Here is a 27,620-nt window from a genome sequence, read left to right on the forward strand (position 1 = left end):
TACTCCCTGGGAGAAGGTGTGAGATTGAAAGCTGTTACTGCAAATATTTGTTGCACGGAGCAGCGCTGCACGCACCTACTAGTTGATTCATTAATTTTCATAGGGAGGTCTGAGTTTCAATCCAGTAAAAATGTGTATTGAATTGTTCTTGGAATCCATTTATCTCCTTCCTGAATAACTTGCTGCTCAGATCCTGCCAGCTGCTAGTGACTGCCAGGTTATGAGAAGACTTGTCTGTCCCATGCTCTGCATGTCCATCCAGCCTCTCCTGATCAGTGATTCTTCCCCACTCTCCTGCCTACCTACTGTAACGTTCTGTCATTCAAGTTGCAATCTATGGCAAGGCACTTGTGTAAAATATATTTTTCAAGGGAAAAAAAGTCCAATTTTTTTTAACCTCTCATTGTAAATCTAGCTTTGCAGGTACCCATGATAACACCGAGACTGACCAGGAGGAAAATTTCTGGTCTCAGGCTCTGGAGGATTTAGAGACCTGTGGCCAGTCAGGAATTCTGAGGGAACTAGAGGTAGAACCATCTTAACCTTTCTTTCCAATTATAGAGAAATATAATGGTTTTGGTTTGGTTTACATTCATTTTATTTCCTCCTTGTTTTTTTTCTTTTTAAGTTGCACTAATCACACCAATTCATTTAAAAGCTTTAACCCCTCTCCACAGGACAAGGCTGACAGGCGTCTGTGTTTGAGAAACATGACTCTCTTGGTACCTACCCTTTACCTTTGTATTTTTGCTTGTGCAGCTGCCTCCCCCGCCCCTAACCAGAGCTGATTTCTTTTGTACAATGCAACCCAAATTCTATAAACATGTTCACCCCAGAGCTTTTGACTTGCAGCTTCTGCTGTGCATAACCATTGGTGCTGTCTGCACAGGCAGCGAAAGGCGCAGAACTTAAGTGGCCATGACCTTCCTGCAGCAATGCATCCCATTCTCTGACAGACGCTTTATGCAGCTTTTCTTAGCATGTTGTAGGTTGTCTTTCAAACTGAAACTTAATTTGATTAAGATGAACATAAAAGAAAATCAGCTTTCCAAAATGTTACTGACATTCTTACCGCTCTGCCAAAAAAAGAAAAAAGCTGCCCATGTGACAAGTGTTCTTTACACAGCAATTTCTTCACCACGTAACAAATTTTCACAATTCATCCTGAAGTTAATTAATTGCAAATCTAACCCTACTTCATGTTAAGTTGTGAGGGGGGCAGAGGGGGAGGCAAACAGAGTAACTTTGGTTGGTCTGTTGTGGGTTTTTTTCATAATCATTTCTCTAAGTTGTCTAATCAGAACAATTAAGATTATACTGCCACTTAAAGCTACGAAATGAAAGGTCCTAAAATATTTTCTTTTATGTTCTTTTAAATTCCTGCAGCTGCAAAACTGGCAGAATCTCATTTTCATTTTTATGTTATATATAAAGTCCTTTAGCAGCCAGGAGGAATGTGAATGGCATAACTGGATGAAAGTTTTTCAGTTCAGATTAATTTACTTCCACAGATCTATGGCTTTTGTATTGCATGTATGGGTAGCAAAATGTGATTCTCATGTATTTTTTATTGCAAACCAGAGAAATGTAGGAGAAAATGTTTTACTGGTTTAATTCCATAGTTAGATATGGTTTGATAGTACAGGCTTCTCTTGCAATTTTCAATATTCAGAGCACAATAAAAGGATATGGATGGAAACAGATAATTCTGAAATGGAAACAGATCATTCAGGCTGACCAGAATTCAGTTACTTCAACATGTTGAATTTTCCTCAGCCTTTCACAAAAGTGAAATTCAGACCGGGAGATGCTGGATCATTTATAGAAGTGTCTTGTGGCACAAGCCACAGCTCTGAAAGGAAATCAGGGCTCATTCAGTGTGACAGGAGGCTGAGAATGGCGATGCCTCTGCTTTATGAAGTGCTAGTGTGTAGTCAAGGTCTCCTTATCGTTTTTCATTTCAAGGTCTTCAGCCAAAAAGCAAAGACAACTGTTATTTGCCAACTGCTCTGGATGGTTGTTCTCCATCAGGGAGTAGTATCAGTCCTTACTGAGCACAACCGACAATATGAAAGGCTATAATATATTATCCCTTAGTGAAAGTAGTGCTGGAGCTGGGAGAAAGAAGGGTGGCAGGCATGCTCATCAGTGTCAGAAACAAACACTTTTTTGCCTGTTTTGCCCTTATTTTTCCCGCCTTCATTTTTACTTCTCATTTTCAAGCAGGCTGCCTGCATCCTGTCCCAGTCAGAGCTCAGGTTACAGCCTTTTTACTTCCCCTTTTACTTTTCCATTGGCACCGGGGAGAATGAACAGGAGATTCAGCCCATCCCAGCAGTGCCGTCTCTGTATGGCAGTTGCATCAAGGTGCGTTTGCCTCCCATTCCCCAGAGCAGAAAGTCTCCCACAGGAAAGGAGGCTTCTTGCTATGCATGGGTGCTTTTCAGGTAGGTCCACCCAGTGGATGAGGTGATTCCCGTCGTCATCTTTCAAGATTTCAGCCTCCATGTATTCTTACATCTAACACAAAAGACTAGCTGTTACTGAGCTTAAAAACAGCAGAGAGACAGAGGCTCCTATCTGTGAAGTGTGAGTGCTAAGCTAAAGCAGTTACTCTTGCAGTGTTATGCAAAGTTTCTTTCCAGGCAGGGAGCTTTCCCCAGCCTGAGATGGTACCCAGGCACCCGTTCTTGCCAATGCTGATTCCAGAGCTGCCTACATAACTCTGCTGACTCACATTTTTTTACCTTGCACGCAGTCTGAATTGTAAATGCCTTTCTATAGCTCCAATTCCAACAAAAGCAATTATGCTGCAACTTAAATGTCATTTTATTTACATGTCAGATATTTTTAAAATGAACAATTGTACTACACACTCTTCAGTCTGCCAGGGGACTAGCCATTCCAGTGCTCAGTATTCTAGTTTGAAATGCCATCTGAAAACTTTTGCCCATAGGGTTCTGTTATTGTTGTTGTGGTTTGTTGTGGTCCTTTATTTTATAGTGACTTGCAAGCAGATTGAACATCTATCCTCTTGCCTTTTGCTGTGCCCTGAGTGATTGTGTTTTAACAAAGAATAGAGACATTTGTTCTACTGCTATGAATTGAGCGCATACTTAACCCACATTCTGTGTTAAAAATTAACCTGTTCATTAATGCTCTAGGCCACAATTATGTCAGGAAGCACAATGAGTTTGAATCATGAAAATCCACAACCTCGTAGCCAGCTGGGAAGACAAGCCAGCTTCCAGGAAAGAAGTACTGTAAGGCCACATTACAGTCAAGCTACTCGTAGCAACACGTTGCCATCAGATGTGGGGAGAAAGTCCATGGCCCTGAGAAAAATTAAGCAAGAAATGAAAGAAATCATGTCACCAACTCCTGTGGAGTTACACAAGGTCTGTAATTCTCCTTCTCACAGCTTTGAAATAATATATTCAGCATAGGGAATCTCATTATGTGGCAATACAGTAAGCACTTCTTATAATGACTCCACAGATGTAATTTGGGGGCCATGCATATTAGTTCTTACAAACACATTAATGATACATCCTTGTGGGGGAAACAAACAAACACGATGCATCCTTGTCTACTATTTTGTTTTACAATAAATCCTCAGAAGGGACTGCTCTTCTGCAAGGAAGATCCACTGCTAATTTGAATTGACAATACCAATAACTCATCTCTGCAAAATGTGTTCATTAAGAAAGAAAAGTTTGATTTCTAGAAAATATATTTCTTTAGGAAATTACTCAGGAGAGTTTGGGGCTCCCATTGGTCCTTTTTCAAATTAACACTCATTTTGAATCAAATACATGAGACTCAATGTACATAATACAGAATGCTGTTTCAAATTAGCTACTGCTGCTCTTCTCTTTGAAATTCCTTTGCTCTAAAAAGGATAAATAATCTTCAGTCTATGCAATTTTTCACTGCTCAAGACTGTTGAAATCACCTGGTGATAGTAAGGTGGCTCTTCCTTTATCCAGGAAATACTGGATAGAGCAACAAACCCCCTTCCAGCTCATGTCTCAAGTACACTGAGGCCATAATAACAACCATTTTCCAAAACCTTGGGGGACATTACAAGGCTGTTTGACTTGATAGGAATGAGGATCACATCCCCTGCACCCATCTTCCTCTTAAAAGTCTGAGATCTTCCCAGAGAGGAGGCAGAGAAATTTTGTTAAGAGGTCACGTTGTCATTCTCATGGTTCAGTTTCTAGTCCCTGTGGATCTGACTGAGCTTAGTCCATAGTTCGTACAGTGTAGCTGACAGAGGTAAGGACTTACTGGGGATGTGCTAAAGGAATGTTTGTAGAAAATGGTGGAGAGGGATCTTATATGTGGAAAATTAATCAGTTGCCAATGTAAACAATCAGTAGGGTGTGTTGTGATAGTTTTATGCTATTCGTATGTCCCACTTGATGTGAGGTATAAAGCTATACTAGGCATTTACATGGTGTGCTTATATTCAACAAAAGCAGTTTTCTCCTATGGATGATAAAACCAGTCATTCATGACTGATAAAATAAATGCTTTGCTGGAGAGGAGTCAGATTTCTGTTAATGAGTCAGTATTCTATGACAGCTGCTTGCTCTCAGAGTCCTGAACAGTAAAAAATCCCCTGTCCTTGATCTCATTCTGTTCAGTTTTCTTTTTTTAAGATTCCCGTGACTTTCCATTTTAGTGATTTCAACGTTTTGTTCAGACAATATACCCACTTTTGTCACTGTCTGCTTAAGCAATGTTGACTTTGCTTGTACTGTCTGTCCTGCCATCCACAAGAGAGTAATTTCCTTTTTAAAAATCTAAAAGTTAAACCTGCACCAAGGATTTTCCAAATTCTTACAGTCATTTAAAAAAAAAAAAAAAAGAAATCAGTGGTTGACTCTTATGGTCTGGTTCACCAAAGTGGGCTTGTATCCCTGTGATGACACATACAGATGAACTCAAGCAGCAAGGACTGCCCATCTTAGCAAGTTCTTATTTGTTATTTTTCTTACCCTTTCTTGTGTGGAAACGTGCCTGTTACTTTCTCTCCTCTCCTTAATTTTTGTATTAGATCTCTAGTTTAACTCTACTAACCTGTTCATTTGCTGTTTCTCATGGACACCTTGTCCAATGATAGTTTTGCAAAACAGCCACAGACATAATTCACTATCACACAAATGCCTTGATTTAAGTATTTCTCATACCAGATCTTGCTGGCAAATGTGCTCTGCCCTCTGCAGGCAAATGTCTTCATCAGCTGGGCCACTGACAGGACAACTAATTAAATAAAAACTCTTTTGGAAAACTGTGATGATAAAACAGGCATGGAAATACAAGATAAGACACAACTTGCCTAAGACTTACCTCAGCAAGATGTTCAAGCATGTATTTGTACACTGCTGAGCTTTCCCAGTTTCTTCACCAGGACAGTTCAGGTGCCTTTTTGCTGTCTCAGTGTAATGAGTTCGCATGCCTGTGTGCCCTTCACTTCATACCTTAGTTTGATTGCAGAAATTGGACTAGCTAAGGTCAATGTTCCACTGGTTTTTCATAATCTCATTGTGACAGAGCAAGAATACATGATTCTACCAAAGAAAAAAGCACGCTTAAAAATGAAATGTCCCACTGTATGAGGTAAGAGAGAATAAGACTGAATAAAAACTGCTCAGGCTGCAAACACAAATGAGTAAGTCCAAAGGAACAGCAGCAGGAGCAGATGACATTATTAGCTTGTCCTTCTCAGCTGTACCCCTGACAGCTTTTCCTTCTCCCTGTATACAGCCCTGAGGATTATTTTGCTGAATGCTGCAAACTTTGCAGCAAGTTAACTGGAATTTTTCATTGCTCTTTTTCTTACTTCACTGCTTTACATTCACCAAATGTGCACTTGAACTGTCTTTTGTCCTGAGGAAACCAGGAGGAAACCTGAGATAAATGTTGTACAAATCTCTTTGAACATTTGTTCTTGGTGGTTTAATAAGGAACATTTAATTTAGCTAGCTAGCATATTGCTGTATCAGTACCCAAATTTAATGAGTGCCTTTAATTGATTTTGTCTACCTAGGCAATCATATAGATTAATATTTTTCAAAAAATCATAGCAGACCAGTTTTTACGAGTTCCTTAGAGCACACATTCCTTTGAGAGCAAAAATATGCACTAGACATCAGATAATTTTTCAATATTATTGCAAACAGTCATTAACCTAAAATTACAGTTGGTTAAAATACCTGAATAGCTGATCTGTGCAAAATGTGTAAATTTAAATTAGGCTTTTTCCTGCAGATTTGAGAGGGAACAGAGGCATAGAAACAGACTCAAAACTTGTAGCTGCTGTTTAAAATGTGTAACTATTTGTTTATGAAATATGAATTAAACTTCCATTTCAGCTTTTTCTCTTAGGCTTCTGATGTAAATTTAGAAGTCTAGCAAATGGCCCATAATGGAGATTTTGCTATTGAGATCAAACCTTCCAAGCAGCTGTGATCAGACATACAGATAAACCAGCATGGTTTAGGTGTTGCATGAATTGCCTGCAATCTCCTACCCTTCAGATAGGGCTGCAGTACTGGCAAGAAGTGGCAGAAGATGAAAAGCCTGTGTGGTAGGGCTTTGCCCACAGCCAGTATGAAATAAAAATCTGAGTATTTCAGACAGAAAGGTTTTTACTCTGCATTTCCCTTTGAAGAATATATGCTGCCCTAAAAAGAAATAGCTCCAAAATTGTAACCTGTGATATAAAAGAAAGTTCTGTGCATGACTTGCACCTAAAAAAATGTGACAGCTGTCAAATGTGAAACAAAGTGAAATTGCAACCTCATCCCTTAAGTGAATACTTTCCAAGCTCTTGTTAGATAAACCAAAAGTCAAGAGGAGATAGCTGTAAGGGAAATAGGTTCTTAAAAAATATTCTAGGATCTGTAAATCTGAAGATCTGTATGCAGAAAATATTCTGTACATCTGAAGAACCACAGAAATGAGAAAATATTTTGATTCATGAATGTTGTGATTGCAGGGTAATGAGTCATCCCTTTCCCGAGTGCTCAGTCCATATAAATCAGGGAAGTCCAACCTGAACAAGGTGGGGGGGCAGTAAAAGACTTTGCATGATCATTCTCAACTTCTTCTGTCCTTGCCCTTCTCTCCCACCCCCCCACTCCACTGCAGTATTTCCCACTGTCCCTCTGCAGCAAAACCCGCTTTCGTGCCCTTTGGTATTTGCAGCCCTCCAGTTTTTTGACTCACAAGCTGAGGATGCAGTAATGTGCATTACAGACAAGACACAAGTAAGGTGAACTAATGTGGAACAGCACTTCCTGTAGTTCTGCAGAGCAAAATTTGGATGTATTTTGTTTGCTTTTAGCCAACTCTCTCAAAACAGGAAAAAAGCAACACTGTCTTAGAACGCACAAATGAAGCCACCATCTGTAGAGCATGCAGAACTATTCTCCACTCTAGCTTGACTTTGACAAGGTCTTGACTGTAATAAAGTCTCCAGTTTGGGGTCTTAAAATTAAATAAAGATGTTGACCTACTGAACAGAGTCCAGAGAAGACCAAGCCTTGTTTCACATTGCTGCAGAGACAGAAAACGAAGTGATCTTGTTCTCTGTGGATAGCAGCAGGCTCTGGTCTCAGTAAGGATGATTTAGTTTAAACCCAAGGAAAACATCTGAAGCACTGGAATCAGGATTGCTTTCATAGATGGTGCACTCTCCACCGCTGGAGATTTTTAAAAGCAGGACCAATAAATGTCTCTTAGAAATGGGTTAGATGTAGTTGATCTTGCCTTAGGACAAGAATGCAGTCTAGATGACTTCACAGTGCCATTTCATATGCTTTTGCAGTTCATCTGAGGCCAGACGCAGCTCCATTTAATTCCAGTGCCTGAAGGAAGACGAGAGGGGGAAAGAAAAGGACTGAGTGGAAAGGGGAAGTTCTTTTTGGAAACTGTGCCATCTGTTCCAGAACAGTGCATAGTATTTTAAGTTTTCTCCTCTTAGGCACTGCCTCACATTGTTATGTTGAATTTTCAAGGCTTCTTTATGAAGTGGTTATCATGAAGTGCTCCTGTCCTTTGTGATGGTGAGGAAAAAAGTTACCTCATTTAAGAGAATTTGTGGCTTGGTCCAATGCAAATGATTTTTTATTCTTGCCAGGAAATGCACACAAATATGTCAGTAAAATCTCTCTCCCCCCTTTATTTTTTTAGTCTTGTAGAATGTTAGCCTTACAGCACTTTCATAGCACCTTCAAAAAGACTTTGAGATCAAAGCCATGTAAGACATGCCATGGTAGCACAAACAAACGCCTCTCTTGATAACAAATCATTAGTTCCTCAGAATCCTGCTGGTACAGCAGCTGTTGCTACAAATGAAAATTATTCTATGATTAATTGTTTTGAATTTGCAGTTAGCTTTTTCAGTAGCTGAAATGCCCACTGACTCCTAACATACACACTGAGATGGAGGAAGTATGACAGGTTCAGCAAAAAGTTATTTTGGGGAAAGATGGGAAAAAAGATAAACACAGCATCCACTGGGAAGTTTAACAGAACAGCTTGTATCAAAAAAAGTCATGGGCAGGGAGAAAGCCTTCAGGTGTGGCTTTCTGCTTTGCTCTGCTGTACAGAGGGAGAAAAACAAGGGAAGAGAAGGAACTGGTGTAAAGTAAGGGACAAATACCATGTGTGGGTATTTGTGTTCACCATGGCACAAAACTGATACGTTTTCACAGCAGCCCAGCGATGCACCATCCACGTCTACATACAAAATGGGTGTCACACCACTGACACAATTTACTTGCATAGATCTGCACTCCTTATGTGAGAGAGAAGCAAGAAAAAAAAACACAAAACCTCACAGAAATAAAAACTTACACATTCCTACAAAGAAGTATCTCGGTCTTTTTCTATGAAATAACTGAATTCGCAAAACTACCTGCAAGGACTTGTTCTCTGAACACCTGAAAGCCCAAACCCCTTTTCCTAACTTTTATTAACTTCTATTGCCTGCTTTTGAATGACCATCTTTTAGATAGCAAGAACACTGCCTGCAAGTTCCTTCAGAATGAGCCTTATTTGTACTTTCTTAAAAGATTGCATTGTAACTCTTATACTGAGCACTTTGGAGATTTGGCTTTACAGGGTGGACCACTGCCAGTGCCAGTGGTGGTTATGTCCTCTGGAAATTTTGGAAGACATGACACCAATTGTTTGGTTGAGGCCAGGTCATCATGCCTGAAGCAAAACTAAACCTAATCTTGTACTCAGGTCCTGGCAACTAGAGAGCAAAAAACCTAAGTCTTAAAAAAATGATGCCACAAAAAGTGGGCTAAATACCACCAATTTCCAGCTGGCAAGCAGGAGTGAAAAGGGCTGTTTATTACTGAAGAATAAGGTGGCTTCTGAGCATCTTAATATAATGTCAAAATGGGAACAACTCTTAATACTGTAAGTACCAAATAGTAGGTAAGTGGTCTCTCTAATGTGGGGGAAAAAAACCAACCAAAACACCAAAACCATCCTAGGAAGGCCTGCCTAATGCCTGTAGTTATGTGGACAAATGGTTTGTTCTGGTGTTGGTTTTTATTCCTGCTCATCATGTCACATCACTTCCACAGGTAACTTTGTACAAGGACTCTGATGGAGAAGACTTTGGATTCAGTGTCTCAGATGGTTTATTAGAAAAAGGCGTGTATGTTAAAAACATTCGACCAGCTGGCCCTGGCGATCTGGGAGGTTTGAAGCCATACGACAGACTCTTACAGGTAATGGTTCTGGCACCAGGCAGGCTTAGTGAGAAGGGACATGAGATGCAGATGATGTTGTAAAAAGATCTGTAACCACACTGCAGGGTGTTTGGGACTCCTTACACAGCCATGGTTGTAGAAGACTGCACAAAGTCCTTTCATCGCTTCTTTGAAACAGCCTTATTATCTATGTTGCTTATTATATTTTAAATGATGAGCAGTATTGTTCCTTTGTACCTCTGCTGGGAAAGGTTTTTTTTTGGGGGGGGGGGAAGGGAAGAAGGAAAAAATATCGTAATTGTTCTGTGCCACAAGCCATGTGAATTGCTTAAGGCCTCAATAAGAACAGGCAGCAGTTTATGGTGACTTAGGCTTTTATGCAGTGGCACCAACGTTAGATTTTTCTGTGAAACCAGATTTATATACACAAATTCTTTTAGAATGTTAGGTATTTCAGAATGCCAAAGGAGACATAAGAAGGCTCACTGGAAAGCTGGAATTTCCCAAGGTATTTCCAGACAGATTTGTAATTTTTGCTGTTCTTGATACAGACTTGGGAGTTGTTTCTGTGCTTAATCCAAATTGTTGACTGAATAATGTAATACTCAGCATCACACTTAGCACAGTGCTAAGCTGCACTGTGATGAAAAAAACTAGGCCAGCAAGACTCTCTATATAAATTTAAGCATATTAATTAAAGCTAGAGAAGACCTGAACAGAATTGGAATTTCAGATGTGATTTATTGCATTTAAATTAATGAACGCCATGAAAGAGAAAAACTATGTGCTAGTAAATGTCATTTATGGAGTGGGCATGATGACAGCAGCCAGCAGCTATCACCAGTGCAAATATACCCACTTCAGCTATGTTCTGCTCAGTATGAGTAGAAGACTTAATCAGTGTCTTCAGACCAGACACCATGGTTAAGCAGTCTTGTATCGGGTGACTCTCCACCTGGAATATTTCCACTTGGAATATTTAAATCAGGTTGTATAATCTCAAGGATAAATCTGTTTCTCTTGTGATCTCATTTCTTTTCCCTAAAATGGTAAGGAAAAACAATCTTTTAATCATTCAGGTAAACCATGTTCGCACCAGAGACTTTGACTGCTGCCTAGTTGTGCCCCTCATCGCAGAGTCTGGCAATAAGCTGGAACTGGTGATCAGCAGAAACCCACTGGCATCTCAGAAAGGCAGCTCAGAGCAACAGACTTCCATGAGTGGGGAGTGGAGTGATCAGCACGACACCTTCCTTCAACAGAGCGGACACGCCAGTGTGAACACAGAGACACGGGATCCTAACAATACGTTATAGCAGAAAGTCACTTCAGTGGGACATTCAGTAACAGAAGACAATTATGGTGCTAAATCCCTTTAAGAGGTCTCCAAGATCAAGGCTCAGATGCCATATAGCACTAGAAAGCACAGGGGGTCAGCCTGTCTTGTCTCAAGGCTTAAATTAATTCATGCTTACTTTTGGAAAAGTTTAATTCTTCGTTAAGACAAGTCATTCCATTCTAAACTATCTATCATTAGCAACAGTATGAAAAATTGTGAGGGTCTTTCCTCCCCCCTGCAGATAAGAAGCTGGGGAGATGTTTAAAACATGATTTAAATGTTCTTCTCCCTTCATCAGCAGCTGCTGTTTGCGGGAAAAGCACAGAGTTAACCGCTGCTAACAGTGGTGTCCAGGTGACGTGTTTTTTAAAAAAAAACGTTTGATGGGCAGAGCAGGACGCTGCAGCAGGTGTCTTGTGAAGTGGTTTGATCTGCCATGTCAAGGGACCTGCACCCTGCTGGCCGGAAGGGTGCGCTCTCCAGACACAGCACCGTTACCATCTTTTTAACAAAATGCTTGTAGGAAGCTGCATTGTTTGTGTCAACATCACTCCTCCCCCCGCTCTTTGGTATGTTCTGTTAGAACCTATGGTATTCCCTATGCAATGAACTGTTTCATGGTATGTCTGGCAACCTGTGGCGATTTTTAAGCAGAGACCTTTTTAGTGAGATAAAACCTCTGAAGGAGGATTACTGACAAGTATAATGAGTTCAGGCAGATTAGAAAGATTTTTAAAAGAATGATTTTTTTTTTAACTAAGTCAATGGATGACTGATACAAAAGCTCCTTAATCATACATAAACCTGTAAACTTGTACTGTCACACGTGAGCTTTTTAAGTCAATTTCTCAAAGGGCCAAGAGTGCCATTTAATATGCTTGATTTTCAGCCATCTTTATGAGAAACATTACCCCCTGCAACATGTTTTTAGAATTTAAAACTGTAAATATATTTTACAAACACATCACACAAATTCTCTCCTCTCCCCTCTCCACCCAAGCAATAAAATACTGCCAGTTGCTCTATAAGCTCACCAGCAGCTGCTTTGGTTTATTCCGGTACTCAAGTTGTTCTTGGTAATTATTGTTATTGGTGAATATAAAGATACTGGATTTGTACATTTGTAGAGTCTCCATATCTAAGCAAATCACCTTACAGAGTTGTTTCTGGTCAATTTAAACTGTTTTACTGTATCCCTGTTGCTGTTTCCAATATATGAACAAGCTCACCTGCCCTGCACACACAAGCATCTCTGGTTTCTATTTCAGCACTGCCAGAAAAGGTCAGGACATTCAATGCTGAATCATGTTAAAAAAAAAAAAAAAAAGGTTCATGAGTCACTTAAATATGTATTTTTATTTGTAACAAATAAGTATTAAACTGTAAAGTATTTTTGTACAAATTTAATACTTTAATAGCATGATATTTATCGTCTATGTTATGTTTTTTTGAAATTCAAACTGTTGCAGATATTTGTATGGAAAAACTGTATAAATTGAAATAAACGGTGATTTAAAGACGTTGAAGATGAGTTAGCATTTTTCTGCTTTATATTTTTCCCACTTTTTTTCCCCTCAGTTTTAGCAAAAATACCATGTTCATATTTATGTTACACTTTTTCCTGCCATATGCATAAAAAAATAAAATGTTAAAAGTAATTAAGCAATCTGTCCAAAATTTAATACAATTTATCTGATGTTGATTAAACATTCAGCTTATTAACCTCAAACATGATAAACGAGCAAGTCACACAGGACACAAAGAAGCCAGAAAGTGGACTGGTACTTGAACTCTGACTTGGAATTTTGCTTTTCTTACCAAAAGCATTATCAGCATGTAACTATGAGCTAAAGCAGCAAGTTCTAAATCTGTTTCAAGTCCAAAACGGGAAAAATTTTCTGTATCACTGATAGCAAATTTCTTGCTCTATTTATAACAAGATTAAAATCCATAATCCATTAAAGCTTCATGCCCATAAATCTGTCACATTAGAAAAAAGTGAAGTCTCCTTTGCAAACTTTTTTTTTTTTTTTTACTCTAGAGCAAACTGAAGTTTGGGCACATCAGTTTTGGTTTTTTTAAGGAAATGTCTGGATCCTGTAAGACCTTTAAGTTAATTTTTCACCAAAAGAAAAGAATTCTATGACTTTTGATGACTGACACACAAAGGATTCTCCTACGAAAAACAAATCACTGAAAAGGCTTACTGTAAAACAAGCTGTTCTTTGTAGAACATGCAAATACAGGAGAGCCTTTGAAAATCATCCACATACCCAGCTGCCCCATTCCAAAAATCTTGAATAAAACAGATCCACGAAAAGTTCCTAACATGGGCAGCTACTTGTTTGTTAGCTCTTGAAAAGCTTCCTAGGAGTTGGTTGTCCCAAAGATAGATTCTTAAGTCTGGAAGACCCAAGTGGGGAATCTGCTGCTGCTGAATCCTCTGCAAGACTTTGTCTTTTACATGGACTTTGCAGCAAAATGCCCATCTGCCCTTCCTTACTGAGAACCAGTGACCCTTTCTGTTCGATCAAGTCACTTGGAGGTTCAGATGGGCCAGGAGCACCTTGAGATACAGAAACAGATGGACTCTCAAGCTCTTGATTTTGCCAGCTCTTTGTCAGGGGAAAGGAAGTTTGTTTGGGAGAGCTGCTTGTTTCTGTGATTGCCTCTCTCAAAAATCTCTGCAAGAGAGTTTTTCTGGGCATGTTCTTGTTAGTGACTGCTCTCCTGAGGTGCGGCTCTTCAGCTATAACGTAGACACGGCAGCGTCCCCTCGTCACGGCGGTGTACACGTGCTGCCAGTGCTGACGGCCAGGATTGCCAACCACGTAGACAACAGTTTTTTCCTCAGACCCCTGAAACATAGAATCATAAAACATGTTTAAGAAACATGTTTAAGAATGCCTTAGCAAAGTAAAATCTCCAGTAAGTAGTTAAAAAAAACACAACCACAAAACAACAAACAAACGTATAAAAACAAGGAAACTGGAAACAACTGAGGACGCTCAAAAATATTTTCTATCCTGCAGTCAAGGAATTTTAATTTCAAGAGAGCGTCTGTCTCTTTCATGTAAACATACAATGCATTAGCAAGGTAAAGCCATGAGAAAGTTTCATCAGCTCATAGCTACTTTTTTTTTTTTACCTGAAATGTGTGAATAGTTCTGGCCCATGCATGTTTTATATGACATAGCTTCTTCAGTGCCTTATACATCACAGTGTAGGTGGAGCCGTACGTGCTGCTGATGGTCAGTAAGCGCTGCTTATCAACTTCTACATCCTAAAGAAACAGCACAAGAACACTCACCACTGAGCTCGTCTCAGCAGTTTGATCAATGTCTGTACATCTGCCTTTGTCCCTGTGCTTGCCTACCTGAAACTGCAACAGCCACAAAGTCAACCAAGTGGAATAGCTTCAGAAGATACTTAAAACCCAAAAGATTATCATCTTTCACCGACTACTGTCAAGGAAAATAGTTTCCCTGTATGTGGCCTACCCTAACTCCTTCTGTTTAGTAAGAAAAAGCTTTTTTAAGTTTTAGCCCCCATAAAACTTGGATTATCCTAGGGTACAGTGAAATAATAGCAATGAGGCCATTCAACAATTTGTTGCCACGAACAGGAAAGAGCCTACTCTCTCCTACCAACCCCATATGATCCCCCCTTTCTCATTAACAAATATTGGTACTTTCACTGGGTCCTTTCCTGAGTCAGCTCAACTCACTGAATCCAACAGAAAATAGAGAGTTTTGTGCTGCTGTATTTTTTGGTCAGCTTAGTTTGCTGCTAAAGGAGAACTGAAGATGTAACATTAGCTTTATTCTTTACTTAAGGCTACATTTCTACCTATACCCAAAACATTGTATGTTACAATCACAGTAGAGTATTTACAGAATTTATTTACACTGGACACAAGCAAACCAACTGAAACTACAGAAATGCCCAGAGATTTATTTATTTTTTACTTGCTATTGCAAGTTTGCCTCTTTTCTTGCTTTTCTCATTATACTTTAGCAGAAGAACTAAGTTAGTTTGTGTTATGGACTAAAATTGTAAAGTGTGAATTGTTTTGCTCTGGAGAGTCAACAAATACTGAATGGGTAACCCTTGGGGCTTTGACACAAAGACTTACGTCTGTAATGAAAAATATGTCTCCATTGCAGAGCCGCTTGTCCTCCTCAGCAGGCTGTGTAGTGAGGGGAGTTTCTCCACCTTCACGTACTTTAGGAGCCCCTCTGAAACTACAGTCTGGCAAGAGATCCTTCAGATATGTATTCCGCGTGCAGGAAATCTTGTCATCAATTTGGAATAAAAGTCGGTTTTTATGGTTTCTAGGTCAGAGAAAGAAAAAGGGAGAAACCTATTTACAAACTACGTATTTAGAATCTCTCAGTATTTTTCCTTTTTCCCCTCACTATACTTGGGCCAGATTAAAAACCTTAACAATGTTCTAAACAGTTAAGTCAACTCACATTTAAAAGGCGTTTCTTGAACTTTTGTAAAACCTTTTGGTAAAAAACAGTAATATGCAGTAGTACCACAATGCTGCTTCCAAAAACATTTCAGAGTCTGTTTAGAAATACAGTGGTAAAAAATAATTAACCTTGTGGGTTTTTTCAAGTTGCTTTTACATCAATTTTGAATATTCAACAGTAACTCAAAATCTTGGAGTTCACATAATGACAACTTAAACAAAAACCAAACATTTAATGTTATCTCTGTTCACATTCCAGGTTGAGTGCAAAGAACCCACCAAAGATTAATAAATGCATTTTTTCTAACATAAATAATCAGATCTAGGTGAAACATTAAATGTTTTACAATCTTGTTTTAGGTTGTTGACCTGACAAACACTTCCAAAAACAAAGTGAGATTGTTCAAAGGAAAAACTGCACAACACCAGCTTACCTGGTTGGATGGTTTGAATAGTGTCGGCAACAAAGTTCATTTATTATATCACAGTCTTGCCTAAAACATACAAAACAAGAACATGAACAAAACAGTTATGTACAAAAGATATAATTATATGCAATGTCACAAAGGCATTAATTTATAAATAATGGACAAAGCCCATTTTAGCAATGATGACCTTCCTTCAACAATTTAAAGGAATCACCCATTCTAAGTTTAGAAGACAGAGCAGTAAAGGAACAGTTTTCTCTAAATACCATTGAAAGTGAGGCAAAGATGTTTGCAATGCACACCTAGGTTAGCTAGATTTGTTTCTAAGATAAAGAAGAAAACTGAAGAAAAATTAAAGCCTGGATACATTACTTTCTGTCTGTGGATGTATTAAAAATAATCAGAAGATTTATTTGTTTTTAAAGACCTGAAATTTTAACTTTCAAATGCAGATTAAGTAGCTATAAATGCATTCTAGAAGAATCTTACATTAAGAACAGTATTGTACCTGAATGCAGGCTGGAGAAAGAAAATTTATTTCAGAGCTACTGAGTACTCACAACAAACAACTGAACTAGCCAAAATACATACATCTCTTATTTGCACGTTAGTAACCTGTAAAGAGTGGGTGTTTATTCAATTGCTGCAAAAAGGTTCTTCAGAAATCAAAGTGGGAGAGTTGCTTATCAAGTAGCCTTTTGTGCAGAAGTGTAAGTTTATGGACTAGTGGACATTACACTAATCCCGTCAGCGTTTCTGTGAGGCCACCCATACTGTTCATGATCCTGTATTGGTTCCCACTATCACTGATTACCAACCTTTCCAATCTTAAAAGTATGTTAGAGCCCTACACCCCACCCCTTCTTACATGACAAGTATTGTGCTTCCAAATATCAATAGCCAGTCAGCATACACCACTGTCCAGCAGGAGCACTAGTAACCATCAGTTTATATGATTAAGTCTGACTCTTGTCATGTGATCAAAATAGATGTATCTTCTGTCACTTGGTCAGTGTCCACCTGTGACAGAAGCATATGTTTATATATTCCATCATGCACCCTGAAATTCTGCCATCTGCCACAATGGGATACATTTGAACATGGAGATTTCTTTGCATTGTGTGGGTTCCTCCTGCAGTCAAGCCCTCACATTTTTTTTCTGAAGAACACTGTGCTGTTAGCAGACACTAGAGTATGGAACCTACTAAAAACTGACCACTTAGGTCCATTCTTTGCTTCTTTACCATACACAGTACAGATGAACATGAACACAAAGACAGAAAATATGTTGCAAAATAACATCCAGCTTATAGAAAAATGAAGCAACTCTCCATGGAGAGACTGGGGGCAACCAGTAGGTAACATGACAAGACATCTTGCCTGTTGTTCTCTCTAGTAATTTTATGATATTGCCACTGGTCTCTTCAACTCAACACTTCCAGCTATTTTTAGATTGTGGCAAAGACTTTTTCACTATCTGCCTGCATTCCCATTACCTTCTGAAAGCAATGAACTGTGACTGTTTGGCATCCTGCAATCCTGGTCCTTTTTCAAGTAAAGTCTTTATGGCAGTCTGCAGATCTGTTTTAAGACATAAAAGGTAAGGTGCAAAAACATGCAGAACAATTAATTTAAGAAAGAAAAACATAAATCAATATGAAAATTCCTTTGTTTATTTCTTGCTTCAATGACATTTCAACTTGTTTAAAATGACAACAGAAAAAACACATCACAAAAACACATTCCTACCTAAAAAAAAAAATACACCACAAAACATCCATATATATACTCCCCCCTAAAAGTATCATGCAGTTATCTCACTATTACAATCTGAGAGACAGGAGTGATATGGAAGGATAGAAATTCTTATTTCCCTGTGTTAAACAGCTACCTGCTGTGTATTCCATGCAATATAAGGTTCTGATACAGCACATTAAAGAAGTAAAGATAAAGCACTGTTAGGTCACAGACCTATACATTTAGATTTCACAGAATAAATCTGTTTTTAGTATTTTACTTGCTAAATAAGTTACTACAGGAAGCTAAGGTGATAATATTAGCACTATTTTTTTCTACATCCTCCTTGAAGCTTCTTGATACATATAAAGTAGAAGTCACTCAGTCCACTTATCCATTGAATAAAGGTAAAAAATGGCCCTAGCCCGGACTCCAAAATATTTTTAAACAGTGGGGTCCCTTCTGTTTCCACTTTCCTAACTTGATTCTAGAATTGGGTGCACATTCCTGTCCAACATGCCATTCTGTTACAGCTGTTGTTTACTCAAATGATTCACCTCTGAAAAGTTAAATATGTTGTTTTGGCAGCTCCAGCTACAACATAAAAAGACAATCACATTTGATGACACTGGTGGAAGCTTTATCACTCCCATTTCAAAACATAACTGGTGTGCTGGAGCTCTACAGAGTGTCTTTTTGCACTTACTGGGTCTTGCCATGTGCAGCTACAGAAGGCAAAAGGTAAACTATGATCCTAGCATTTAAATTTATACCATAAACAAAACCAAACTACAATCTTCCCAAAGTGTTAGTTTCAGCTAGATAGTCTATGCTTTACCAAAGGGAAAGTCAAGATGGCAAGATGGTACATACATACTCTCGCAACCCGCACCAGCAGGCAAAGCAATAAGAATAAATTTCTTCTCCGGGCTTGGCATTGTCATTTCCTCATTCCAATCAGAAACTTCCAGCACCTCATCAAATTCAGGAAACCTCCGGTGAGAGATTCTTGACCACAGCAATGGCGAGAAAACAGAGAAGAAATATTATTCCAGTTAAAGAATTCCATTGTATCATCATCTGCATCAGCCTGGAGTCTGCCATTTATAAATTCTTGGTCATTTACACTACATACACCAAAAACTCTTCCTTCTGAGCATAACTTAATTTCACATTTAAAAACTGGGTAATTTATTCTCTAAAACCTTCAGCACTGCAGAAGATACTTAGTATTACCTATGCAGTTCTCATGGGAGCAAACTGAAATAACACAGAAGTGTTATGGAATAAAATGGGGAGAGTGTTGTAAAAGATTTACTAATTGTGGACATCTTGCAAATGTTCAGAATACTCTCAAATTCCAATCAACATGAAAAGGTCTTGGGCATTCAGACTTAAGATTTTGTTGTCTGAGGTTTAAAAAAGAAATAATGCACTGACAGTGAACAGGATTATTTCCAGACCAAAAGTAATGCAAATGCTGGAAACACTTAGAGGTTTCTAGGTATTAATACATCAAAAGATAAACTATGATTTAATGGCCCTTGACATCTAAACTCTCAATGCAATTCAGCCTGTTTTAGCTGTGCCACACTTACCAGCAATGTATTTAAAACATCTTTTTTAGAGAAGCAATTGTGAGATACTTCAGAAGACAAAGTTATTTGTGCATGTACAACTCATTTGAAGACAACAGAGTATTTCATAATGAAATACGTCCCATGGAATTCAAGACTATTCCAGCGCACACTTTTTTTTTTTTTTGTCCAACACACATACACTCTTGGGAAAATCTGGAGCTTTTGTCACTGTTTTTTGAGGGGGTTGTTTTTTTTTAAAACAAGTCTTACTGATTTTGTATAAGAAACTGTAACAGAAGCAGTACTACAGAATCAAAACTGGATGCACTACTATTTTGCAAGGACCACGCCTACTACGAACATGTTTCCTGCATCCATAAGAAAATCCTACCTTGTTGCATTATCTATAATTAGTTGTGACTCAGCTCTGTGATTAGTTCGCAGTTCCACAGAAAAGCCTTTTGATTTTAGTTCCTCAAAGATATCAGCAAACATGTTTCCTGGGTCTATGCTTGGCAGCTGCCTAGTATCACCTAAACAAAATGCAAATTAGTATTTGAGAAGCAGTAACAGATCATCTGTTAAAAACTGTCTTGAAAAAACAACAACACTGGAATTAGTAAATACGCAACCCTCCACATAGTAACATGTTTTCTCAATATCATTTATGTGAAATAAAACTTTCAAGAATCTAAGAAACTCTGGGGAATCAGACTGTAGTGTTGTTTCCATTTCTCATATTCCTCACTCAGTAATGCTCTACTAGCAGGTGCAGATCACGCTGCCTGATGAACACTGACAGTGATCACATCTTACACAAGCATATTGCTGAAGTTACAAATTTGAAAACAAGTGCCATCAATGGCCTGCCAAAAAGTAAACCTCTGAAATAGATTTTGATTTTCCAATTCTTTGTTTTCCTTTCTGAATTAAAACAAGATGATTCTAGCATTAAAAATTACATGAATCCTCCCTTCTAGCAAGTGCTTAATGCACTAACTAGCTTTTTTAAATTTAAAAATCAGAAATTAAAATTTAAAAATCAGAAAAGTTTTGCAGTTGTAAAATGCAATAAGCTACCACATGGGAGTCATTAATACTTTCAGAATTAGACAAAACACTGCTAAACAGAGGAGGGAGATCCTTTCATACTGGTAGCAGAGATTGAAAACTGCCTAGCTCATCTGACCTTATGAATAAGCAGAAATCTCCAAGTCCAGGACAGTACAACAGTCAAGAATTGTTAAGAAACTCAGTGAAACCAGTGGCAGTTCTGGTACTTGCACTGTAGATTGTGTATTATTAAATACTGTGTAATGCTAAATTTGCTGTGTCACTTACCTAGAATAATAAGTTTGGCAAGCTGGGCATATTCACACAAGAGTTTTAAAACTAAACTAAGAACATGTACAGACACCAAGCTTCCCTCATCCACAACCAAAATTGTCACAGTACAAAACTTCCATGGTTGTATGTCTTCATGCCGCATCCACCTTTTAAAACTATAGATGATCTAGAAACAAATTGAAAGAAATCAAACTCTGACACTGATCAACCATAAAAAAACACCTTATAAAGGCAGCCAGAGTATTGTTATCTTCTAATAATGTATTTAGAGCTGTTATCTGAAATTCTGAACATAAATCTGTGAAGACTCCAAAGACTCAACCATTCAGTCTTATTTTTCTCCTTGATGAATAAACTTCTAGCTGAGATTATCAACATGTACTTACTTACATAAAAACACATAAAAACATCATTTGTTTTCTGCAGGAAAAAAACCCAAAACCTAGGACCCTAACCTCCAATGTCTTCTTGGCACCTTCCACTGCCCAGGGCAACAGAGACTTGACCTTTCAATAGCAAAGAGCTGGCTTTCTACTTTTTTTCTTTAAAAAATTGTACAATATTTGACAGTAACTAAGGAAACACTGTGTGAATTAAATTTATCTCATTCTTCAACCCCAGGCTACTGATCTCTTCATGTATGTGAAGGTATAAGTAGGACCACTAGACAACAGGACACTAGAAAACAGCTCTGCCATCTAGAAAGGATTTCTGTCTTAAAAAAAACAACAAAAAAAACAACAATGTGAGAAGCTAAAAAGATCAGATGCCCTGGAAAGGCACAAATTTGAGATGTGCGTAAGAAGGGAAAAGTTACAGCAAATAATTTACTTAAACTGGAAGAGGTTAGATTTAGATTAGGCATTAGAAGGAAATTCTTTAGTGCAAGGGTGGTGAGACACTGGAACAGGTTGCTCAGGGAAGTTGTGGATGCCTTATCCCTGGAAGTGTTCATGGCCAGGCTGGATGGGGCCCTGAGCAGGAGGGTTGGAACTAGATGATCTTTAAGATCCCTTCCAAAACAAATCATTCTATGATTCTATGATTTAAATACCTGATTTATGATTCCCCAAAATATAACGCTGTCAAATGCTGAAAAGCTATACCTAACCATTATCATTAATAGCTACACATTTCACACGGGAAGTTCAGTAACAAGCTTCTTTTTCCAAAACAAGAGTGGACAGTGTCAAAAGGTCTTTCAGAATTAAAAAAAACAAACCACAACAAAACCAACCAAACAAACAATCCTTACCTGATGCAGTGTATACGCAGGGAGCTTAGTTTTTTCACTTAAAAGGCTTGCTGCCCTCCCTGTAGGTGCAGTAAATAATACATTCAAATGCTTTTTTGTGTACATATTCTCTGACTCCCAATTATGATCAAAGGTATTCCATTCTTCAGATGCATTCAGGTCTTCTTCAAAGTCTTTAGAAGCAGCTTCCACTTCTTGTTCCATCTGCTTTAAGTGTCGAAAAAGGCAGCTAACTACTGTACTCTTCCCACAGCCTCCTTTACCACTTATGATTGTGACAGGATTAGAACAAATCTTTTCCATAGCAATCAACTGATCTGAGTCTACCTCAACTTTGCTTCGGGTACCAGATGTAGACCCTACTTCCTTTTCAGAAAAGTGATTTTCACCATTATGATTGTCCAGACTGTTTTCATTCTCGTGTTCCATTTCATGAGCCTGGGTAACATTCATTTTGTTGTCTACCGTTTCTCCGGATGTCTCAGAAACATTAAGTATCTTTCTCACATCAGCATCCAGTTTCCATGAGTGGTTTGATAGAAGACCACCTATATACCTTGCAATGTCTTTTTCAGATTTGTAAAGATGAGGCAGAAACACTCGTTTTTTCTCCCTAATCACTATGTTCTGATCTTTCAAAAATTCAAGAGATTGCCAAACGTGCTCAATGGACATGTCTTTAGATACAAAACGAGCTAATTCATCTTGATCTTCATAAGTGTGTCCCATTTCTCTACATTGTCTCTTGAGTTGATCATACAAAATTAATGCATTCTTCTGCAAGTTAGGAATCTTCCAGAGGAGATGCTCACACTGACAGAAGGCAGTCCACGTTGCCTCACAGTAAGAGAGGTTCAATTCCCTATGGGTAATCTTCCCCCCAAAAAGAATAAAAGCAAATTATATGTATTTATTTCAGAACATGCTAGCCTTTTGCTGAGTAATATTCCTCTTAGTAAATACAAAATGCAATTCAGAGGGTGGAAGTCTACAACAATGTACATGTTTTCCATAATGTATTAAGTTAAAATACTTTCCAAGCTATATGAAAGCAAGATATTTAAAAGTAAGATAGAATGCTAATTTCCCTCAGTGGCCCTTCTTTATAAAAAAGAAACTTTAAAAATAAAAACCTGGAGCAGAAATTTGGTATTGGGAGAACTTGCACAAGCCTGGTTAGCACAATTTCAAGTAAAGGCAGAACTGTAGAAACAGAGCACAGGAAAGCCACTACCCAGAATACCCAATTCTGAACATGCTACTTCAAGAAATATTCAACCTTTGCAGAGACTACCACAAAATAGGGAGAGACAGATGGGCAAAAGAGGCCAACAACTGAAGGAAGGAAAATTTAACTGGACTTGCTGAGCCTTAAGGGGAAAAGCTAAAGAGAGTATTCAAGCAATTAAAAAATGCAGTGAGAATGCAGGTCCTTGGTACAAAACATAAGACAGCACGAAGTTTACATGACATCAAGGAATAGTCAAATTGGACATCAGGAAAAGCTTTTCAAAGGAAAGGATTTGAAACACTGGAATATATTGGCTAGATTGCTGAAACTCTGAAATTGTAGGTCTTAAAAACAAGTTAGAACATCTGTCACTAAAAGCATTGGTGGGATGAAGCAGAGGGAATAACTAGTCACATTTGTGAACTACAGCTCCCATCTGAGGTACAGAAGCACTAAGGTGAGGTGCAGCAGCAAAGCTACACAGCCACATGTAATCAAGGAGAACAGAGAGGTAAGCAGCAACCACAAATCCCACTGTAAAAAAGGAGAACCACTAGCCCAGATGACCTCTTCAGAGAGTAACTTACCTACCTTACTATGAAAGCAGATACTGTCCTATGTATCAAGCACAGAAAATCTTATTTGCCAGCATAAAGCTGAACAAGACAATTGAGGGCTTTAAATTAGCTTTCTTACTTTTGGCCCAGTTACCTCATATGAATAATTTTCTGTTCCTTTTAGAAAAGACTAAAGAAACTGTTGTAACAAAACCACTTTTTAAATCTTCTGAGATTAATTAATTGTAGACCAACTGAAAAAAAAACCAAACCTTTGCTAAAACTGAGTCCAGTACATCATCCACTTCCAAGTGAAGTAAGCTTGCCTCCTACAAATGCCCAGTTAATAAACTGTATGTAAAAAAAAATCACCGTATTCTAATGAAGCTCAAATGTAACAAACACCCCATTTTTAACCCTGCTTGACATTACCTACCCTGCTGAATCCAAGTTTCCATGGCTCATTCTTTAATATCTCATCCAATTTTGATAGCATGTTGTCTTGAGAAGGTTCCTCCTCACCATCCATGTCACGGGTCTCATCAGTCCGTCTTTGCAACAGGCAGCAAAAATGGCGTGGCAGAAGAACCGGCAAGAACTCCAGTATCACTGGAAAACTCAGAGCTACCAACACCGCCTTCCCTGCAACTGTATGCACCAGAAACCAAGAAAGTTTAAAGCAATATGCAAAGGCATTTGGCAAAGGCGATTTAAACTGACTCTGGCTTTTATCCTTCTGCCTCCCCTACCTCCAAAACATCCCAAATTTCTTTCAGTTTCCTCTTATTTGTAATCCATTTCAAATTCTTTTAAAGTCTGTTTTCCCTGAACAGCCTTGGGAAAAAAACCCAATGTAAACAGATTGCAACTAAATGTACTCATTTGGAAACTATGTATTAAACACTTGGTTTAAGCTGCATACTCAATTACATATTGCAGTCAGTTCAGACCTCACCACACCTGTCTCCTACCTAAGGATAGTTTTCCTACCGATGTACAGAGCAATATCGAATGTTCAAAATAGGAAAGGAACATAGGAAAACAGTGCTCTCTACTATCTTTCTCAATTACTTCAAATATAAGCTATCACTTCCCCTATCAGCTCCCTTGGTAGCTGCAAAAGGGACATAATGAAACTGATTTGTTCAATTGGAAAAGCAAATTTCAGAAGAAAGTGAGACTTCTAGAAATGTTATCTCTTAGCAAGAAAAAAAACCAAAATGCCATTCTTAATTAATTGGTAAGGAAACTTCATCATTCCAAATTTAAACCATCAATTTTTCTCACTTTTTCTGATCACTTTCTTACCTACAGAAAGGCAATGATGAAACCTTTTCCCTTTTAAGCAAGTACTTAATTTACACATGGAGAACCAACACGCACTATTTCCACACAAAAGTATCATGAAGGCTTCAAGAACAAACTGGTTGAGCCCATAGCAATTAATGACAACCAGAAAAAAATTACAATAGTAGTAATATGACATACAGAGGGGTGGGTTGTTGCTTCTATTGCCCAATGACAGAGCATTACAAAACCAGAACAAAAAGCATTAGAACTGTTAAAATTTTCTTCTCCTTACACATTTGACCTGGAGTTAAGTCTAACAGAAGCTCTGAACTCTTCTGTTAAGACATGATCTGACTTGTGAAACAGTCACCTCCATCTTTTCACCTGACACTGCCCAGTAAACCAGGTACTGGAAGACTTTGTTTGCATGCATGTAACACTAAATAGACCCAACCTGTCTGTACAGACTAATACACAGCTAGGGCTGAATTTAAAAGACTTCCCCCAACTCAGAGTACTGAGTCCCACACACTGACATCTAAGTGGCTCTGTACAGCAGCAACCCAGGACTGCCTGTGTCCACATCAGGAATACGGTAAAATGGAAACGGATCATTGCAGCAAAACAACACAACTAGTGCTGAAGGCACAACTCCGACGTCTTGACTGTATTTAAGTGTTGTGCTCCAGACCATCTATAGTCTGGTCCCATGCGACTGAATGCCCGCTGGGGTTGGGGTACCTTAGGTGTACAACTGGAACACATCCTCTAGGTTTCATCCAGGCAGGAATACAGTCAGTACTCTCAGAGATTGTGTCACAATGGGAACAAGAGGGCTGAACATATATTTGTCCTAAAAAGGTTTATCACCATGTTTAAGCAGTACTGAACCCATTTATTTTTTTTTAAATAAGCCTTGTTACATCTGAATAAACCACAGTAAGCCAGCACCAGTGTCTTTGCATCCCTACCACAGACAATTCTACTTTGGAAGCCTACAGAATTCAGGAAAGTCCTGTGTTTCTAACTGTATGCCTATCTTCGATTGGTCACCTATCCCACTGTCCTCAAATTTAAAAATAAGAATCTTGCATGTTCAAAATTCATTTGAATATACACTTCATATGATGACATGTCAGATAGTATCTTATAAAACAATCAAAATACCTACGTGATTTCAAAATATAGTAGAAGATATCATAATCCTTGGTGTCTCCAGGCTTCTTCCCTTTCTCTAAGTGAGCAACCTGAAACTCTTTCAGTTTTTCTTCGAGATTTCTAAAACTCAGCATAGACCTCGTAGGAAGCCAAGCAAAAAACTTTTCTTTAAAATAATCAGGAACAGAACATTCTTTAAGAAAGAGTGAAAAGACTTCTCGGTTGTTTTCTTCTATATTGGTCCGCAGAAAATATGATGGATATCCTTGCACAAAGTACTTTGACCCCACTCTTCTAGCTTTAACATTAACTTTCCACCAAGGGCCAACTAATGGAAAACGTCCAACAACTTCATACTCCTTTTTGGAGTTCTCTTCTTGTATAATGACTGAATCATTAAAAAGAAAAACAAAACCATTGTTAATTGATAGTCATAAAAGTTAGAAGTTTGGAGTGACTAAAAAAGCTGTGCTTGTTCAAGGCTTACTTTTGTCTTTTGTATCAGTTGCAGTAGTAAAACTGAAACAGGGACTTTCATAAACTTCCTGATGCCAGTCTTTCCAGTAGTACTTAAAAACGAAAGCAAAACCAACCTCAGAAACAAGCACTAAACCTGCTTCTAAGTGTCAAAACTACAAAACTAAACTTGCACATGAATATTTTTTAGCACAATTGAACACACTGGCATGTGGTTTAATATTACACCATTTATGTCAAGTCAAATTTGCCATTCAATTTTAAAAACTTTTGCCACAAAGCATTGCATCACAGTGCCTGCATGCCCTTCAGATACATTTTTATACCAAATACTTCTTGCAACTCAAACCACCAACATTATAAGCAATTAAGACAAGCTCTTAAGATTTTGTATTACCTGGTTTGCCTTCTCTTTCCATCTTCTTTCCCTCACAAAAATTAACACTATTCCTCAATCCACGCTCAGGGACTAAATGTGCTTAAAGCTATGACCAGAACAAAGTGAGAACCTACGTTTAGCAGGAGTTGTTTCTCACCAAACCAGTGCACCAGCAGATCTTGAGGCTGTGACAACTAGTCCGTTTAGCTTTCCCCTTGCTACCTAGTTCAACCTGGCCATTTTTTAAGCTATTTTTTGATAAAATATTCTTGCTTGGCAGAAGGCACTCCAATGTCACCTGCCCTCCAAGCACTAAACAGAAAGTAAGAAATCATTAATGTCAAGTATCAACACTCTCACATGTCATGAAATATATCATTTTTATTTATTTATTTTAATTCAAAGTCAGCCTGAATGGGAAAACTTCCTCACTGCTGCAATACGTGGCTACACTTCGCACTGTTTTCCCTTCACTAGCGACGAACCCAGCAGCGGGGGAAGAGCGAGTTCCGAGACCGCGCTCCCCGCAGACCCCAGCAGGCCGAGCCCGGGGCGGAGCCGCCTTCCCACACGCTCCCTCCCGCCTTTTTCAGCGCCATTCCCGCCGGGAGCGGCGCGGCCT

General features: G+C 38.6%; 2 protein-coding genes across 2 annotated transcripts in view; one reads left to right on the forward strand and one right to left on the reverse strand.

Annotated features, from left to right (window-relative positions):
* GRIP1 (glutamate receptor interacting protein 1) overlaps positions 1 to 11,059 on the forward strand; it is a 229,276-nt gene extending 218,217 nt beyond the window's left edge. The window contains exons 21-24 of the mRNA XM_009997739.1: positions 416 to 527; positions 3,165 to 3,398; positions 9,615 to 9,761; positions 10,823 to 11,059. Coding sequence (XP_009996041.1) covers positions 416 to 527; positions 3,165 to 3,398; positions 9,615 to 9,761; positions 10,823 to 11,059 — 730 coding nt within the window. The remainder of the gene's footprint in view (positions 1 to 415; positions 528 to 3,164; positions 3,399 to 9,614; positions 9,762 to 10,822) is intronic.
* A 2,371-nt stretch (positions 11,060 to 13,430) lies between these two features.
* Positions 13,431 to 27,597, reverse strand: HELB (helicase (DNA) B). The gene is made up of 13 exons (XM_009997767.1): positions 27,484 to 27,597; positions 26,630 to 26,711; positions 26,156 to 26,530; positions 24,131 to 24,342; positions 21,907 to 22,779; positions 20,646 to 20,817; positions 19,696 to 19,837; positions 18,602 to 18,732; positions 17,484 to 17,568; positions 15,994 to 16,053; positions 15,218 to 15,416; positions 14,231 to 14,365; positions 13,431 to 13,940 (listed from the first exon to the last, which is right to left on the reverse strand). The coding sequence occupies exons 1-13, from the start codon at positions 27,595 to 27,597 to the stop codon at positions 13,431 to 13,433; spliced, it is 3,090 nt and encodes a 1,029-aa protein (XP_009996069.1).
* Positions 27,598 to 27,620: the final 23 nt, after the last annotated feature.

The sequence above is a fragment of the Chaetura pelagica genome, unplaced genomic scaffold (genome assembly GCF_000747805.2).
Source record: "Chaetura pelagica isolate M959 unplaced genomic scaffold, ChaPel_1.0 scaffold314, whole genome shotgun sequence".
Taxonomy (NCBI): Eukaryota; Metazoa; Chordata; class Aves; order Apodiformes; family Apodidae; genus Chaetura; species Chaetura pelagica.

Coding starts and splice junctions, on each gene's coding strand:
- HELB (XM_009997767.1), bottom strand. CDS start 27,597: ATGGCGCTGAAAAAGGCGGGAGGGAGCGTGTGGGAAGGCGGCTCCGCC. Junction 22,780..24,130: donor GGAAACTTGGATTCAGCAGG/GTAGGTAATGTC, acceptor TTTGGGGGGAAG/ATTACCCATAGGGAATTGAA. Junction 16,054..17,483: donor CAGTTCATTGCTTTCAGAAG/GTAATGGGAATG, acceptor TGTATGTTTTAG/GCAAGACTGTGATATAATAA.